The sequence below is a fragment of the Hemiscyllium ocellatum genome, chromosome 46 (assembly GCF_020745735.1).
Source record: "Hemiscyllium ocellatum isolate sHemOce1 chromosome 46, sHemOce1.pat.X.cur, whole genome shotgun sequence".
Classification (NCBI taxonomy): Eukaryota; Metazoa; Chordata; class Chondrichthyes; order Orectolobiformes; family Hemiscylliidae; genus Hemiscyllium; species Hemiscyllium ocellatum.
In genome coordinates, this window is record NC_083446.1 from 5,469,460 (window position 1) to 5,488,803 (window position 19,344).

At 54.0% G+C, this 19,344-nt stretch overlaps 1 protein-coding gene across 1 annotated transcript in view; it reads left to right on the forward strand.

Moving 5' to 3' along the window:
• Positions 1-17,533: 17,533 nt before the first annotated feature.
• si:dkey-160o24.3 (N-acetyllactosaminide beta-1,3-N-acetylglucosaminyltransferase 2) overlaps positions 17,534-19,344 on the forward strand; it is a 1,955-nt gene continuing 144 nt past the window's right edge. The window contains exons 1-2 of the mRNA XM_060855510.1: positions 17,534-17,643; positions 18,291-19,344. The exon at positions 18,291-19,344 is cut by the window's right edge and continues 144 nt beyond it. Of these exons, the coding sequence (XP_060711493.1) occupies positions 17,534-17,643; positions 18,291-19,344 (1,164 nt within the window). The remainder of the gene's footprint in view (positions 17,644-18,290) is intronic.

Sequence of the window (19,344 nt, forward strand, 5' to 3'; positions counted from 1 at the left end):
CCCCAGTCTATTCAGCCTCTCCATAAAGCTCAACCCCTCCAAACCTTGCAACATCCTTGTAATTTTTTTCTGCACCCCTTCAAGCTTAACAACATCTTTCCTATAGGGGGAGTCAGAATTGTATGCTGTATTCCAAAAGTGTCCTAACTAATGTCCTGCACAGCCACAATATGACGTTCCAGCTTCTATACGAGATATTGCGGTATCCTTGTGACTTGGCACACTGACTGTGAAACAGCCAATGATATCACCCTTCAACCTCCAACCCTCCAAGCCTATTCAGTCTCTCCCTATAGCTCAAACCCAGCAACATCCTTGCATATCTTTTCAAATTTAACAACATCCTTCCTACAGCAGGGAGGCCAGAATTAAATGCAGGATTCCAAAAGTGGCCTAACCAATGTCCTGGAGAAGTAGAGCCGGTCAGTACGCATCTGAGGAGCAGGAGAGTCGACAGGTCAATCCTGATGAAGAGCTTATGCTTGAAATGTCAACTCTCTTGCCCCTCAGATGCAGCCGGATCTGCTGTGTTTTTCCAGCACCACACTTTTCGACTCTGATCTCCAGCACCTGCAGTCCTCATTTTGTCCTAACCAATGTCCTGTACTGACACAGCAACCCAGGACAGTTACAGATCAGTGTTCAGACCACAAGAATATGGATTAAGACTACTTCTGCTCTCCACAGTAATGGGTGGAACAATAATACATTCAGACCCTCTTCCAGCCCCTATCTCTGGAATGGAAATCTCCGGATTTACTTACCAAGGATGTTGCCAGGTATGGCCGGATATGGTGACATTGTTCTGACCTCGGTAGAGTTCATCGGTGCGGAGGTTCTCCCAGTTGGTTACAGGCGACACAGTGACCTTGACATCATCCTCATCCTCCCCGTTAGACTATGAAAAGACGAATAGTAACAAATGGGGCCACATTAAACTTGAAAGGGTTCAGAAAAGATTTACAAGGATGTTGCCAGGGTTTTGAGCTACAGGGAGAGGCTGAACAGGCTGGGGCTGTTGGAGGCTGAGGGGTGACCTTATTGAAGTTTATAAGATCACGAGGGACACTGTTGGATAAAAGGGACAAGATCTTTTCCCTGGGATGGGGGAATCCAGAACTAGAGGGCATAGGTTTAGGGTGAGGGGGGAAAGGTGTAAAAGGGACCTAAGGGGCAACTACTTCACACAGAGAGTGGTACATGTTTGGAATGAGCTGCCAGAGGAAGTGGTGGAGGCTGGTACAACTGCAACATTTAAAAGGCATCTGGATGGGTATATGAGTAGGAAGGGTTTGGAGGGATATGGGCCAAGTGCTGGCAAATGGGACCAGATCAGTTTAGGATATCTGGTCAGCGTGGACGAGTTGGATGGAAGGGTCTGTTTCCACGCTGTACATCTCTATGTCTCTATATGTCCCAGGTACTCCATGAGTTACATACAACTGATACCTGCTATTAAAGAGCATGTGTATCCCACTAACACATCTTCGTCCCAGTTAGCACAGTGAAATCCCACTGACAACGTCATATCCTCTTAAATGTTTATATCCCGCTGATAAAATGAATCAAATTAGTTTTATCATAGAATCCCGAGAGTGTGGAAGCTATTTGGCCCATTGGGTCTGCACCAATCCTCTAAAGGGCATCCCAGCCCCACCGCCACCCCCACCTTCACCCTTACCCTCACCCTCACCCCTTCCCTGTAACCCTGCCTTTCCCATGGCTAACCTACACCGCACATCCCTGGACATTATGGGGCAATTTAGCACGGCCAATCCACCCTAACCTGCACATCCCTGGGCACTATGGGACAATTTAGCACGGCCAATCCACCCTAACCTGCACATCCCTGGGCACTATGGGACAATTTAGCACGGCCAATCCACCCTAACCTGCACATCCCTGGGCACTATGGGACAATTTAGCACGGCCAATCCACCCTAACCTGCACATCCCTGGGCACTATGGGACAATTTAGCACGGCCAATCCACCCTAACCTGCACATCCCTGGGCACTATGGGACAATTTCCCATGGCCAATCCACCCTAACCTGCACATCCTTGGGCACTATGGGACAATTTAGCACGGCCAATCCACCCTAACCTGCACATCCCTGGGCACTATGGGACAATTTAGCACGGCCAATCCACCCTACCCTGCACATTTCTGGGCACTATGGGACAATTTAGCACGGCCAACCCACCCTAACCTGCACATCCCTGGGCACTATGGGACAATTTAGCACGGCCAACCCACCCTAACCTGCACATCCCTGGGCACTATGGGACAATTTAGCACGGCCAATCCACCCTAACCTGCACATCCCTGGGCACTATGGGACAATTTAGCACGGCCAACCCACCCTAACCTGCACATCCCTGGGCACTATGGGACAATTTAGCACGGCCAATCCACCCTAACCTGCACATCCCTGGGCACTATGGGACAATTTAGCACGGCCAACCCACCCTAACCTGCACATCCCTGGGCACTATGGGACAATTTAGCACGGCCAATCCACCCTAACCTGCACATCCCTGGGCACTATGGGACAATTTAGCACGGCCAATCCACCCTAACCTGCACATCCCTGGGCACTATGGGACAATTTAGCACGGCCAACCCACCCTAACCTGCACATCCCTGGGCACTATGGGACAATTTAGCACGGCCAATCCACCCTAACCTGCACATCCCTGGGCACTATGGGACAATTTAGCACGGCCAATCCACCCTAACCTGCACATCCCTGGGCACTATGGGACAATTTAGCACAGCCAATCCACCCTATCCTACACACCGTTGGACTGTGGGAGGAAACCGGAGCACCTGGAGGATACTCCACACAGACATGGGGAGGACTTGCAAACAGCACACAGAGACTCCCCTGAAGGTGGAATCGAACCCGGGTCCCTGGCAGCAGAACCACTGTGCTGCTCGATTGACCACGATCGCTGAGGCCGGAGCAGGGGGATGTGGGTTAGGCTGAACCCACCTGCAGCGCTATCTCCAGCATAGTCTCGATATACGCCATCAGGCCAGTGCACAGGGAGGCCACGGAGATGCTGCTGCTGTTCGCCCGTCTCGTCCTCCCCAGGCGCCGTGGGCTGGGGCTGGCACCGCAGTAGGGGCACGCAGTGACCCTGCCCTTCGGCCTGGCGCCGATACTGGACCTCGTTTTCACACAGTGGTTCATGTACACCGCCTCCCGGTGGGCCGGCCACATCCTCCGCGAGACGGCTGGCGGTGGGCGGGGAGGAGGTGAGGGGGCCGCTCGGCGTTGCCAGGGGCGACAGTCACCTGGGCGACCTGCTCATACCCCACTCTTATTTGTTGCATCATTGGCCCTTGCTAAAGGGGCCCATCTCAAAGAGCCGAGGAGTGCGGAGTCACACATCCGGGCAAGGGGAGACTAACATTTCCCTCTGTGATTAACCCTTCAGCTGAGGGACTTGCTGTTAAAGGAGGTGGCAGCAGAGATAGCGGATACATTAGTTATGATATTCCAAAATTCCCTGGATTCTGGAAAGTTGCCAGTGGATTAGGAACATGCCAGTGTGACACCCTTACTTGACAAAGAAGACAGACGAAAATTGAGAAATCCTAGACCAGTTAGTTTAACCTGGGCAATGGACTGGAGTCAACCACAAAGGAGCAGATAACTGAGCGCTTGGAAAAACAGAACTCGGGAGAGGTGAGAGAGACAACAAGGCTGCATTCGATCAAGTGTAAGATTTTGTAAATCTGTTTTTTTGATTAGAATCAGTCTGACCGATTGGGGCACAGACAGCCTCAGACAAGGAAGCTCACACCTTCAATACATTATCTGGGCCGACATGACACCAACTATTAAAGTTCACTTGAGAATGTAACTTTTTTAAAAAGAAAATCTGCGATTTACATCTGAAAGAACTGAAACCAATGTGGTCATTCTAAAAGATGAGAGACTTAACAAACAATCCAGGTCTTTTTCAATGAATAACCTCAGTTACATCACAGTGTAAACTTTTGCTATGAATTCTGTGTCTTACAATCTTATTCTCCACAACCTCCTGATGAAGGAGCGACGCTGCGAAAGCTAGTGCTTCCAAATAAACCTGTTGGGCCATAACTTGGTGTTGTGTGATTTTTAACTTCGATCAAGTGTGGGATCAAGGAACCAAACCGGAATCAATGGGTGTGAGGGGGAATCTCTCAGCGGGTAATGATTGTAACAAGATGGTGATGATTGTTGAAGGTCAGTCATCTCAGCTCCAGGACATCTCTGCAGGAGTTCCTCAGGGTAATGTACTAGGCCCAACCATCTTCAGCTGCTTCATCAATGACCTTCCCTCTGCCATAAGGTCAGAAGTGGGGAATGTTCGCCAATGATTGCAGTGTTCAGCCCCATTCACGACTCCTCAGGTACCGAAGCAGTCCCATATTCCAACCCAACAAGATCTGGGCAATACCCAGGCTTGGGCTGACAAGTAACACTTGCGCTCCACAAATGCCAGGCACTGACCATCACCAATCAGAGACAATCCAACCAGCGCCCCTTGACGTTCAATGGTGTTAGCTGAAAATGTGTTGCTGGAAAAGCGCAGCAGGTCAGGCAGCATCCAAGGAGCAGGAGATTCGACGTGTCGGGCATAAGCCCTTCTTCAGGAATGCCCGAAACGTCAGGCTTATGCCCGAAACGTCGAATCTCCTGCTCCTTGGATGCTGCCTGACCTGCTGCGCTTTTCCAGCAACACATTTTCAGCTCTGATCTCCAGCATCTGCAGACCTCACTTTCTCCTCATTCAATGGTGTTCCCATCACTGAATAACCCTCATCATCAACATCCTGGGGGTTCCTATTGACCAAATTCAACTGGAATCAAAGAATAAACACAGTGGCTACAAGAGCAGGTCCGAAGATTAGGAATCCTGCACGGAGTAACTCCCCAAAGCCTATCCACCATCTCCAAGACACAAGTCAGGACTGTAATGGAATAATCCCCACTTGCCTGGATAGGTACGGCCCCAACAACTATCAAGAAGCTTGACACCATCCAGGGTAAACCAGCCCCCACTTGATTGGCACCATATCCTCACTCCCTCCCCCCACCGACATTCAGTAGCAGCAGTGCGTACCGTCTACAAGATGCACTGCAGAAACTCACCAAAAGTTCCTCAGACAGCACCTTCCAAACCTACGACCACTTCCATTGAGAAGGAGAAGGGCAGCAGATATACGGGAACACCTGCCAGTTCCCCTCCGAGCCATTCGCCAGCTTGACTCGGGAATTGGATCAGCCGTTCCTTCAGTGTCGCTGGGTCAGAATCCTGGAACCCTCTCCCCAGGGGCACTGTGGGTCGCGAAAGCAGCTCACCACCACCTTCTCAAGGGAGAACTAGGGACGGGCCCAGCATGTTACACCCACATCCCACAAATGAATGTGTTTTTTAAATGACCAGTATGAGCAAGGTTCACGAAGGGCAAGTTGTGCTTGACTAACCTGCTGGTGTTTTTATTTCTGAGGTGGTAACCAGTAAGGTGGATAATGGGAGTATCTAGATTTCCAGAAGGCACCTGACAAGATGCTGCATAAAAAACTGATCCGGAAGCTTCGAGCCCAGGGAATATTGGCTTGGATAGAGGATTGGCTGACTGATAGAAAACAGAAGGTTTTCTGCATAGTGAACTGTAACTAGTGGGTGCCACAGGGTTCAGTTCTCAGCTCTGAACTATTTACAATGACCTGCCAGCAGGGACAGAGTGTAACATAGCGAAATTGTAGATAAGAGCAAAAAAAATGAAAAAGCAGGGCATTGACTACAGAAGTTAGGAAGTTATATTGCAGTTGTACAGGACGTTGGTGAGGTCACACTTGGAGTATTGTGTTCAGTTTTGGTTACCGTGTGATAGGAAGGATGTTATTAAACTGGAAAGAGTGCAGAAGGAATTTATAAGGATTTTGCCAAGACTCAACGGTCTGCGTTATAGGGAAAGGGTAGACAAGTGAGGACATTTTTCTTGAGAGCATATGAGTCTGTGGGGGTGGGGGATGTTACAGAAGTGTATAAGATCATGAGAGGCACGGACAGGGTGAATACACTCAGTCTTTTTCCCAGGGTTGGGGAATCGAGGACTCGAGGGCATCAGTTTAAGGTGAGAGGGGAAAGAATAAAAGGGAACCTGAGGGGCAACTTTTTTTACGCATATGGAATGAGCTGCCAGTGGAAGTGGTTGAGGTGGGTACATGAACAACACCTAAAAGGCATTTGGACAAATACATGGACAGGAAAGGTTCAGGAGGATATGATGTGGAAGTGCTGGTGTTGGACTGGGCTGGACAAAGCTAAAAGTCACACAATAGATATGGCAGCACGGTGGCTCAGTGGTTAGCACCGCTGTCTCACGGTGCCAGGGACCCGGGTTCGATCCCAGCCTCAGACAGATTGTCTGTGTGGAGTTTGCACATTCTCCCCGTGTCTGCATGGGTTTGCTCCGGTTTCCTCCCATACTCCAAAGGTATGCAGGCCAGGTGAATTGGCCAGTCAAAAAATTGCCCATAGTGTTCAGGGGGCGTGTAGGTTAGGTGCATTAGTCAGGGATAAATATAGGATAATAGGATAGGGGATGGGGTCTGGGTGGGTTACTCTTCAGAGGATCGGTGTGGCCTTGTTGGGCTGAAGGGCTTGTTTCCACACTCTAGGGATTCTGAATGTTTCTGATGAAAATCAGGATAAGGAACGGAGACGAGCAGGAGAGTGGAGTTGAGATCAGGATAAGATCAGCCATGGTCATGTTAAATGGTGCAGGGGGCTCAAGGGGCTGAATTGCCTACTCCCCGCTCCTCATGTTATGAGGACAATCCCGGCAATTATAAACCAATCAGTGGTGAGGAAGCTCCGGGAAGCAATTTCTCAGGATAGAATTGGCGATTCGAGTTGGGTTGATTCAGAAGAGTCAGCACAGATTTCGAAAGGTGAAATGGTGCTGAACAGACTGGCCTTTTTGAAAAGACAGCAGAAAGGCTCGATGAGGGGGAAGTTGTTGATGTGATATACATGGGTTCCCAGAAGGTATCTGAATCAGTGTAGACAACAGCCCTGTCAGGCCTTGGTATGATCTGATTTATTATGGTCACATGTACCCCAGGTACAGAGAAAAGTTTTGTTTTGCGTGCAGTACAGGCAGCTCATACCATACAAAGATCGTAGGGTGATAGAACAGAGTGAGGGATACAATGTCACAGCGACAGAGAAGGGAGGGAGATCAACATTAGATTTGAAATTTGAGAGGTCCGTTCAGAGATCTGGTAACCACAGGGAAGAAGCTGTCCTTGAATCTGTCGGTGCGTGTGTTTGAGCTTTTGTCCCTCCTGAAAAATGTGTTGCTGGAAAAGCGCAGCAGGTCAGGCAGCATCCAAGGAGCAGGAGATTCGACGTTTCGAGCATAAGCCCTTCTTCAGGAATGAGGAGGGTGTGCCAAGCAGGCTAAGATAAAAGGTAGGGAGGAGGGGCGTTGGGAATGCGATAGGTGGAAGGAGGTTAAGGTGAGGGTGATAGGCCGGAGAGGGGGTAGGGCAGAGAGGTCGGGAAGAAGATTGCAAGTTAGGAAGGCGGTGCTGAGTCCGAGGGTTGGGAATGAGATAAGGTGGGGAGAGGGGAAATGAGGAAGCTGGAGAAATCTGCATTCATCCCTTGTGGTTGGAGGGTTCCTAGGCAGAAGATGAGGCGCTCTTCCTCCAGGCATTGTGTTGCCATGGTCTGGCGATGGAGGAGGCCAAGGACCTGCATGTCCTTGGTGGAGTGGGAGGGGGAGTTGAAGTGTTGAGCCACGGGGTGGTTGGGTTGGTTTGTCCGGGTGTCCCAGAGGTGTTCTCTGAAACATTCCACAAGTAGGCAGCCTGTCTCCCAGATATAGAGGAGGCCACATCGGATGCAGCGGATGCAGTAAATGATGTGTGTGGAGGTGCCGGTGAATTTGTGGCGGATATGGAAGGATCCCTTGGGGCCTTGGAGGGAAGTGAGGGGGGAGGTGTGGGCGCAAGTTTTGCCTTTCTTGCGGTTGCAACGGAAGGTGCCGGGAGTGGAGGTTGGGTTGGTGGGGTGTGTGGACCTGACGAGGGAGGTGCGGAGGGAGTGGTCTTTCCGGAACGCTAATAGGGGAGGGGAGGGAAATATACCCCTGGTGGTGGGGTGCGTTTGGAGGTGGCGGAAATGACGGAGGATGATACGATGTATATGGAGGTTGGTGGGGTGGTAGGTGAAGACCAGTGGGGTTCTGTCCTGGTGGCGGTTGGAGGGGCGGGGCTCAAGGGCAGAGGAGCGGGAAGTGGAGGAGATGCGGTGGAGAGCATCGTCGATCACGTCTGGGGGAAATTGCGGTCTTTGAAGAAGGAGGCCATCTGGGCTGTGCGGTGCTGGAATTGGTCCTCCTGGGAGCAGATGCGGCGGAGACGAAGGAATTGGGAATATGGGATGGCATTTTTACAGGGGGCAGGGTGGGAGGAGGTGTAGTCAAGGTAGTTGTAGGAGTCGGTCGGTGTATAGTAAACGTCCGTGTTGAGACGGTCGCCCAAGATAGAAATGGAGAGGTCTAGGAAGGGGAGGGAGGAGTCTGAGACAGTCCAGGTAAATTTGAGGTTGGGGTGGAAGGTGTTAGCAAAGTGGATGAACTGTTCAACCTCCTTGTGGGAGCACGAGGTAGCACCGATATAGTCATCAATGTAGCGGAGGAAAAGGTGGGGGGTGGTGCCAGTATAGCTGCGGAAGATGGACTGTTCCACATATCCGACGAAGAGGCAGGCATAGCAGGGGCCCATGCGGGTGCCCATGGCAACTCCTTTGGTTTGGAGGAAATGGGAGGATTGGAAAGAGAAGTTGTTCAGGGTGAGGACCAGTTCAGTCGAAGGAAGGTATCAGTGGAAGGGTACTGGTTGGTTCGGCGGGAAAGGAAGAAGCGGAGGGCTTTGAGCCCTTCGTGATGGGGGATGGAGGTGTACAGGGACTGGATGTCCATGGTGAAGATAAGGAATTGGGGACCGGGGAAGCGAAAATCATGGAGGAGGTGGAGGGCGTGAGTGGGTGGTGTCCTGAACGTAGGTGTCCCTCCTGCCTGACAGAAGAGGGTGGAAGGGATTATAACCGGGGTGGGAGAGGGTCTTTAATGATGTTGGCTGCCTTCCCGAGACAGTGGGAAGTGTAGATGGAGTCAGTGGATGGAAGGTTGGGTTGTGTGATGGACTGGGCTGTGTTGACAGCTCCTTGGAGTTTCTCCCGGTCCTGGGCAGACCAGGAGCCGTACCAGGCCGTGATGTTTCCGGATAGGATGCTGTGCCTCTGTAAAAGTTGATGAGCATCTCTATGGACATGCTGAACTTTCTGAGCTTCCTGACCATGTGGGTGATCCAGGACAGATTGCTGGGACAGCGACAAAATTGGTTGAGTGACAGGAAACAGAAAAACGGGCAACGGAGCTGGAGGATGGGTCGGTGTTGGGATCCCTTGCTTGTACGGAAATTAATGAATGGTCTGCAGGGGAAAGGGAACAATCTCAAAGTTTGGAGATGCCAGGAAACTCAGAAGGATTGTAAACGGTGAGGAGAACAGCTTGGAACCCATGGGAAGTTGGTGGAGTGGCCAGATATGTGGCAGATAGGGGTTCAGTGCAGAGAAATGCGCAGTGTAGATTAGATTACTTACAATGTGGAAACAGGCCCTTTGGCCCAACAAGTCCACACCGACCCGCCGAAGCGCAACCCACCCAGACCCCCTATATTTTACCCCTTACCTAACACTACGGGCAATTTAGCATGGCCAATTCACCTGACCAGCACATCTTTGGACTGTGGGAGGAAACAGGAGCACCCGGAGGAAACCCACGCAGACACGGGGAGAACGTGCAAACTCCACACAGTCAGTTGCCTGAGTCGGGAATTGAACCCAGGTCCCTGGCGCTGTGAGGCAGCAGTGCTAACCACTGTGCCACCGTGCCGCCCAATAGGAAGAAAATTGGAAGACAATACTAAATGGAGTCAAGTTAGGTAAGGGGGACTTACAACGAGATCTAGGTGTACTTGTACATTGGTCAATGAAAGCAAGCATGCAGGTACAGCAGGCAGTGAAGAAAGCTAATGGCATTGTGGACACCTTAACAAGAGGAACTAAGTGTAGAAGCAAAGAGGTCCTTCTGCAGCTGTACAGGGCTGCACCTGGAGTACTGTGTGCAGTTCTGGTCTCCAAATTTGAGGAAGGACATTCTGGCTATTGAGGGAGTGCAGCGTAGGTTCACGAGGTCAATTCCCGGAATGGCAGGACTATCATATGTTGAAAGATTGGAGCGACTGGGCTTGTATACCCTTGAGTTTAGAAGGCTGAGAGGGGATCTGATTGTGACGTATAAGATTATTAAAGGATTGGACACTCTGGAGGCAGGAAGCATGTTTCCGCTGATGGGTGAGTGCCGAACCAGAGGACACAGCTTAAAAATAAGGGGTAGGCCATTTAGAACAGAGTTAAGGAGAAACTTCTTCACCCAGAGAGTGGTGGATATATGGAATGCTCTGCCCCAGAGGGCAGTGGAGGCCAAGTCTCTGGATACTTTCAAGAAAGAGATGGATAGAGCTCTTAAAGATAGAGGAATCAAGGGTTATGGGGATAAGGCAGGAACAGGATACTGATTGTGGATGATCAACCATGATCATAATGAATAGTGGTGCTGGCTTGAAGGGCCGAATGGCCTACTCCTGCACCTATTGTCTATAAAATATGATTGTAAAGGAGCAGAGGGAGCTGAGTGTATATGTGCACACATCACTGAAGGTGACAGGACAAGTGGAAACAGCAGTTAATAAGGCATCATTAACTTTATCACTCAGACACAGGAAGTGCTGGGGAACTGATATGAGACTCTTGTTAGACCTCAGCTGGAGTATTGGATACAGTTATGGGTGCCACGCTAGAATAACGCTGTGAATGCACTAGAGAGAACGCAGAAGGGATTTAACTTGAACAATTCCAGGAATGAGAAACTTCAGTTCCGAGGACAGATGAAAGAGGTGGGCGGCACGGTGGCACAGTGGTTAGCACTGCTGCCTCACAGCGCCAGAGACCCAGGTTCAATTCCCGCCTCAGGCGACTGACTGTGTGGAGTTTGCACGTTCTCCCCGTGTCTGCGTGGGTTTCCTCCGGGTGCTCCGGTTTCCTCCCACAGTCACAAAGATGGGCGGGTCAGGTGAATTGGCCATGCTAAATTGTCCCATAGTGTTAGGTAAGGGGTAAAATGTAGGGGTAGGGGTGGGTTGCGCTTCGGCGGGTCGGTGTGGACTTGTTGGGCCGAAGGGCCTGTTTCCACACTGTAAGTAATCTAATCTAATCTAAAGGTGGGAACTGTTGTCCCTCAGAGAGAGGAAGGCTGAGAGAAAAGTTGCCAAAATCATGGATAAAGTAAATCAGGAAAAGCAGTTCCTGCTCCTCGATTTTAAAGCAACATGCAAAAATAAAAATTGAGGGTGACGTGTGTGAAATAAAACAGCCCTCTACACTCAGGGACTGGTTAGGATGTGGAATGCGCTGCCCTGGAGATGTGGTAGAGCCAGGTTCAGTTGAGGCACTGGATGGTGATTGGGGAAAATCAGGAGATCAGAGCGAGATCGCGATGCTTGTTTAGGGAGCTGGAACAGGCAGGATGGGGCTGAATGGCCACCTTCGAAGCCTTCACAATTCTGAGATGGGGTTAGACAACAAATACAGAGGAACCTTGATTATCCGACGTTCGATTATCCGCATTCCGGATTATCTGGACAAGATCGCAAGGTCCCAACACTTGGCTAAACTGTGTTCGTTATCTGAACATTCAATTTTCCAAACAAAATACTTCCCGCCCGTGTCATTCAGATAATCGAGGTTCCTCCGGACCCATGGCGACCCTCACTGAGACCAGCTTCCAATTCCAGGTGTGTTTAGCGAATTAATTTAATTCTCACCGACATTCCCATGATACCTCCACCTCCTCCTCAACCATTCGCTGAAAACGGCGACTTGCAAATTGGGAATAAAACGAATTCCCAATTCTAAACAAAAAACCGAAAGCACCGCAGGTGCAGTGGATCAGAAGCAGAAACAGAGGTTGCTGGAAAAGCTCAGCGGGTTTGTGGAGAGACATCAGAGTTGCCGTTCTGAGGAAGGGTGACTGGACCCTGAAACGTTAACTCGGATTTCTCTTCACAAACCCGCTGAGCTTTTCCAGCATTGTCTGTTTTTAATGCTAATTATAAGCTCATTTGCAGCAAAATGATTAATTACAGTCATGGGTCTTTTTATGGGACTGAATTCTTTTAATCTTCAAGATGAGTAGACAGTCAACGATGACATTATCTTCCAGTGTTGAAAGGGGAACTAATCTCAGTGTAGTGACCCAAATGACCCTTGAACCAGGGGTCCCCACTTGCCTGGATGATCGCAGCTCCAACTACACTCAAAAAGCCTGATACCACCCAAGACAAAGCAGCCCGCGCTTGATTGGCACCACATTCACCTCCCCCATCGACCCCTGACGCTCAGGAGCAGCAGAGTGTACCATCTACACTTCCACACCCACGGGGGACTGCTACCATCTAGAAGGTCAAAGGTGGCATGGGATACATGGAAATATGTCCTTCCGGATCTGTATGACACCACTTCGACTGGGACAACACATCCAGAGGAGAAAGTGAGGACTGCAGATGCTGGAGATCAGAGCTGAAAATGTGTTGCTGGAAAAGCGCAGCAGGTCAGGCAGCATCCAAGGAACAGGAGAAGGTTCCTGATGAAGGGCTTGTGCCCGAAATGTCGAATCTCCTGTTCCTTGGATGCTGCCAGACCTGCTGCGCTTTTCCAGCAACATATTTTCAGCACAACACATCCAGAGACATGCACTAGAAGCATGGCATTCCAACTGGAACTCTATCAACAAACACATCGAGTTAGACCCCATCTCCCGCCCCCTGAGAGAAGGAACAGGAAATGACATCACCACATGAAATGACATCACCAACCCAAACAAATAAATGCAAAGCAGGAATTATCAGCAGTGCTGCGCCCAGAGGCCCACTGAAGATGGTACCTAGTCGGGTGACGAAACGTCTGGAAATGAACCTTCCAGCTCAGTGAGCAAACCTACATCCAGAATCTAGTCCCATCTGCCAGCATTTTGCCCATATCCCTCCAAACCATCCCCATTCATGTACACATCCAGATGCCTTTAAATGTTGTCATTGTACCAGCCTCCACCACTTCCTCTGGCAGCTCATTCCATTCAGATTAGGCAGTAGGTGCAGGAGGAGGCCATTCTGCCCTTCGAGCCAGCACCACCATTCATTATGATCATGGCTGGTCATCCACAATCAGTATCCTGTTCCTGCCTTATTCCCATAATCCTTGATTCCACAATCCTTAAGCGCTCTAGCCAGAGACTGGGCCTCCATTGCCTTCTGGGGCAGAGTATTCCATACACCCACCACTCTCTGGGTGAAGACGTTTCTCCTCAACTCTGTTCTAAGTGGCCTACCCCTTATTTTCAAACTGTGTCCTCTGGTTAGGGACTCACCCATCAGCAGAAATTTGCTTCCTGCACGTTCCAACTTCTGTGTGAAAAAGTTGCCCCTTCGGTCCCTTTTAAATCTTTCCACTCTCTTCTTAAACTTGTGCCCTCGAGGAAGGTATCTGAGAGACAGCACCTTGATGGGGCGTACACGTAGTTCTGCAGACCCTGTCAGATTTGTGAGATAGTATTTTGACCAGGCAACAGGGCCCTAAAAGACCAGGCTGAGACTGATTTAAAGGCACAGTACTTCCAGGGTTACCGTGTTGTCTTGTCATATAAAGGTTCCGTCATGTCAGGCCAATTTGAGTCCAGCACAGCGCTCCCTCAGCATTGACCCTCCTAGAGTGCCCACTCCCTCAGTACTGACCCTCCGACAGTGCCCGCTCCCTCAGTACTGACCCTCCGACAGTGCCCACTCCCACAGCACTGACCCTCCGACAGTGCAGCACTCCCTCAGCACTAACCCTCCAACAGTGCGGCGCTCACTCAGCACTGACCCTCCGAGAGAGCCCACTTCCTCAGTACTGACCCTCTGACAGCGCGGCACTCCTTTGGTACTGAACCTCCGACAGTGCAGCACTCCCTCAGCACACACCCTCCAACAGTGCGGCGCTCACTCAGCACTGACCCTCCGACAATGCCCACTCCCTCAGCACTGACACTCCGACAGTGCCCACTCCCACAGCACTGACCCTCCAGCAGTGCAGCGCTCCCTCATCACTGACCCTCTGACAGTGCCCACTCCCTCAGCACTGACCCTCCGACAATGCCCACTCCCTCCGCACTGACACTCCGACAGTGCCCACTCCCACAGCACTGACCCTCCGACAGTGCAGCGCTCCCTCATCACTGACCCTCTGACAGTGCGGCGCTCACTCAGCACTGACCCTCCGACAATGCCCACTCCCTCAGCACTGACACTCCGACAGTGCCCACTCCCACAGCACTGACCCTCCAGCAGTGCAGCGCTCCCTCATCACTGACCCTCTGACAGTGCCCACTCCCTCAGCACTGACCCTCCGACAATGCCCACTCCCTCAGCACTGACACTCCGACAGTGCCCACTCCCACAGCACTGACCCTCCGACAGTGCAGCGCTCCCTCATCACTGACCCTCTGACAGTGCGGCACTCCCTCAGCACTGACCCTCCGACAGTGCGGCACTCCATCAGCACTGACCCTCCGACAGTGCGGCACTCCCTCAGCACTGACCCATTCCCTCAGCACTGATCCTCCGACAGTGCACACTCCCTCAGCACAGACCCTCCGACAGTGCGGCAATCCCTCAGCACTAACCCTCCGACAGTGCCCACTCCCTCAGCACTGACCCTCCGACAGTGCGGCACTCCCTCAGCACTAACCCTCCGACAGTGCCCACTCCTTCAGAACTGACCCTCCGACAGTGCCCTCTCCCTCAGCACTGACACTCGGACAGTGCCCACTCCCTCAGCACTGACCCTCCGACAGTGCGGCACTCCGTCAGCACTGACCCATTCCCTCAGCACTGATCCTCCGACAGTGCCCACTCCCTCAGCACAGACCCTCCGACAGTGCAGCAATCCCTCAGCACTAACCCTCCGACAGTGCCCACTCCCTCAGCACTGACCCTCCGACAGTGCGGCACTCCCTCAGCACTAACCCTCCGACAGTGACCACTCCCTCAGCACTGACCCTCTGACAGTGCCCACTCCCTCAGCACTGACACTCCGACAGTGCAGCACTCCCTCAGCACTAACCCTCCAACAGTGCCCACTCCCTCAGCACTGACCCTCTGACAGTGCGGCATTCCCTCAGCACTGACCCTCCGAGAGAGCCCACTTCCTCAGCACTGACCCTCCGATAGTGCAGCGCTCCCTCATCACTGACCCTCTGACAGTGCGGCACTCCCTCAGCACTGACCCTCCGACAGTGCCCACTCCATCAGCACTGACCCTCCGACAGTGCGGCGCTCCCTTAGCACTGACCCTCCGACAGTGCGGCGCTCCCTCAGCACTGACCCTCCGACAGTGCGGCACTCCCTCAGCATTGACCCTCCGACAGTGCGGCACTCCCTCAGCACTGACCCATTCCCTCAGCACTGATCCTCCGACAGTGCCCACTCCCTCAGCACAGACCTTCCGACAGTGCGGCAATCCCTCAGCAGTAACCCACTGACAGTGCCCACTCCCTCAGCACTGACCCTCCGACAGTGCGGCACTCCCTCAGCACTAACCCTCCGACAGTGCCCACTCCCTCAGCACTGACCCTCTGACAGTGCCCACTCCCTCAGCACTGACACTCCGACAGTGCAGCATTCCCTCAGCACTGAATCTCCGACAGTGCCCACTCCTTCAGAACTGACCCTCCGACAGTGCCCTCTCCCTCAGCACTGACCCTCCGACAGTGTGGCACTCCGTCAGCACTGACCCATTCCCTCAGCACTGATCCTCCGACAGTGCCCACTCCCTCAGCACAGACCTCCGACAGTGCGGCAATCCCTCAGCACTAACCCTCCGACAGTGCCCACTCCCTCAGCACTGACCCTCCGACAGTGCGGCACTCCCTCAGCACTAACCCTCCAACAGTGCCCACTCCCTCAGCACTGACCCTCCGACAGTGCCCACTCCTTCAGCACTGACCCTCCAACAGTGCCCGCTCCCTCAGCACTGACCCTCCGACAGTGCCCACTCCTTCAGAACTGACCCTCTGACAGTGCCCTCTCCCTCAGCACTGACCCTCCGACAGTGCCCACTCCTTCAGAACTGACCCTCTGACAGTGCCCACTCCCTCAGCACTGACCCTCCGACAGTGCCGACTCCCTCAGCACTGACCCTCTGACAGTGCCCACTCCCTCAGCACTGACCCTCCGACAGTGCCCACTCCCTCAGCACTGACCCTCCGACAGTGCGGCACTCCCTCAGCACTGACACTCCGACAGTGCCCACTCCCTCAGCACTGACCCTCCGACAGTGCGGCACTCCCTCAGCACTGACACTCCAACAGTGCAGCGCTCCCTCATCACTGACCCTGCGACAGTGCCGACTCCCTCAGCACTGACCCTCTGACAGTGCCCACTCCCTCAGCACTGACCCTCCGACAGTGCGGCACTCCCTCAGCACTGACACTCCGACAGTGCCCACTCCCTCAGCACTGACCCTCCGACAGTGCGGCACTCCCTCAGCACTGACACTCCAACAGTGCAGCGCTCCCTCATCACTGACCCTGCGACAGTGCCGACTCCCTCAGCACTGACCCTCCGACAGTGCCCACTCCCTCAGCACTGACCCTCCGACAGTGCGGCACTCCCTCAGCACTGACCCTCTGACAGTGCCCACTCCCTCAGCACTGACCCTCCGACAGTGCCCACTCCCTCAGCACTGACCCTCCGACAGTGCGGCACTCCCTCAGCACTGACACTCCGACAGTGCCCACTCCCTCAGCACTGACCCTCCGACAGTGCGGCACTCCCTCAGCACTGACCCTCTGACAGTGCCCACTCCCTCATCACTGACCCTGCGACAGTGCCCACTCCCTCAGCACTGACCCTCCGACAGTGCCCACTCCCTCAGCACTGACCCTCCGACAGTGACGTCTGGCCTGGGCTGATGTTGAGGGTGGGTCTGGGGTTGGGGGATGAGGGGAGTCTCTCTGTTCCAGACCGGAATGTCCCGGAATCTCCGTTTCCCCGTGACCAGGGGGAGGACGGTCTGTGGAAGGTGCGGCTCCTCCTCCCGTGCACCAGGGGGTGCAGTGTTGGTGCCCTCCCCCTCCCCCTCCCCCCTGATGCAGCATGTGCCCGTGTCCATGTGGAGACCCTGGCTCCCTCCCGGGACATCACTGCACCGACCCGCTGACTCCCCTTGCCTCTCTGCCTCCACTCCCGACCCTGACCCTGACGGTGAGTACCCGCCTACCAACTGGGGTGCCCCTTACCCCACCCCCTACCCCCGGCCCGTGCCCACCTTCGGGGAGGGGTTTGGGGAGGGTGTGGTGGCGATGACCATGTGGCTGGCAGAGGTGGTGCGCCGGGTATCCCCTCGCAGCAGGATGAGTGCCCTCTCCGCAGTTGCCCCGGAGTTATCCTTCGGTGCAGGGGAGGGTCGCGGGTGGGTGTCGATGTGCTGCCTCCCCCAGTCGAATATCCCACCCTTTACAGGGCTGTTGGGAGGGGTGGGAGGAGGTCTAAAGTGTTTGGTGAGTGTGTCGCGATGCCTCCCGCAGTCGAACGTACCGTCCCATTGAGCAGAGAACGGAGTACCTGGCCTGGGAGGAAGCGTTTGGTGAGTGGGGTCGGGGCATGTTGTGATGCCTCCCGCAGTTGAACGTACCGTCCCGATGAGCAGAGAATGGATTGACCGGTTTCGGGGGTGGGGAGGAAGCAAATGGGACTGGGTTAATCTAGGATCTCCAACTGGCATGGACTGATGTGTCTGTTTCCAGGCTCTATGACTCTCTAACTCCAGTTTTCTGAGTTTGCCTTTTTGCCAAGGGTTGTGTTTGTGGGATGTTACTACAGTTAATTAGCAATAGTTACCGTGTTATTTGGTTAGGTTTCCCAACAGTGTTGGTGATTTTCCAATTGCGGTGGGGTGTTGGGTGGGCAAGCGCGTGCGATGCCACCCGCAGTCGAATGCCCGGGGCAGGAGATTATATAGGGGGCGTACAGCTCACAACAGCGTCTCTTGTTCCATCCTCAGGCCTGGGAGGGAACCGTCCCTCCTGAAGCTCCTCAGCCCCCGCTTTCCCACCACAGGCCGCAGTCCGGGAAGAGGATGAAGCTGCTGCAGAGGAAGGGCCTGCTTTGGGGAGCGTGCGGCTTCCTGACCAACCTGGCCGTCCTCTGGGCCCTGTGGAGCTGGGGACGGTGGTGGGGGTGGTGGCAGGTGGACGAGGACTCCGCCCTGGCTCCTGGCTCCTTCTGGAGGACTGGCTGCCCGCTCGAGTCGCTGTGGAACCGGGAACGGAGGGAGATGGCGTGGAGGCTGGGAGGGGAAGGAGGAGGAGGCCTGTGTGGGCCTGACCTCGAGGTAGCGGACACCTTCGTCGACTTCCAGCACCTGCCGCAACAGATGCAAGACTTCCTGCTGTACCGCCACTGCCGCCGGTACCCGCTGCTGCTGGAGCCCCGGGGTCTGTGCCGAGGCCCAGGCGAGGTGAAGCTGCTCCTGGCTGTCAAGAGCCAGGCCTCGAGCTTTGACCGCCGCCAGGCCATCCGGCAGACCTGGGGGGCCGGGAGGCACCTGGGGGTCCGCCTCCTCTTCCTGCTGGGCCGGCAGGGCCACCCCGAGCTCTCGGGCCTGCTGGGCTGCGAGAGCCGTCTCCACGGCGACCTGCTGCAGTGGGCCTTCCTCGACACCTTCTTCAACCTGACCCTGAAGGAGGTGCTGTTCCTGGCCTGGATGGGGCACCGGTGCCCGGGCGCCCGCTACGTCTTCAAGGGCGACGACGACACCTTCGTCAACACCGGAGGCCTACTCGACTACCTGTCGGGCCTAGGCCAGGTACAAGGCCTGGACCTCTTCGTCGGCGACCTCATCGTGGGGGGCCGGCCCTCCCGCGACGCCTCCCTCAAATACTACGTGCCAGGGGCCTTCTACAGTGGACTATACCCGCCGTACGCGGGCGGCGCTGGGGTCCTTTACTCAGGACTCCTGGCCCGACGCCTGGCCCGGGTCTCCCGCTCCGTACCCCTCTTCCCCATCGATGACGTCTACACCGGCATGTGCCTGAGGCGCCTGGGCCTCTCGCCCGTCCACCACCCGGGCTTCTGCAGCTTCGGCCTCAGCCCCAACGTCACCAACCCCTGG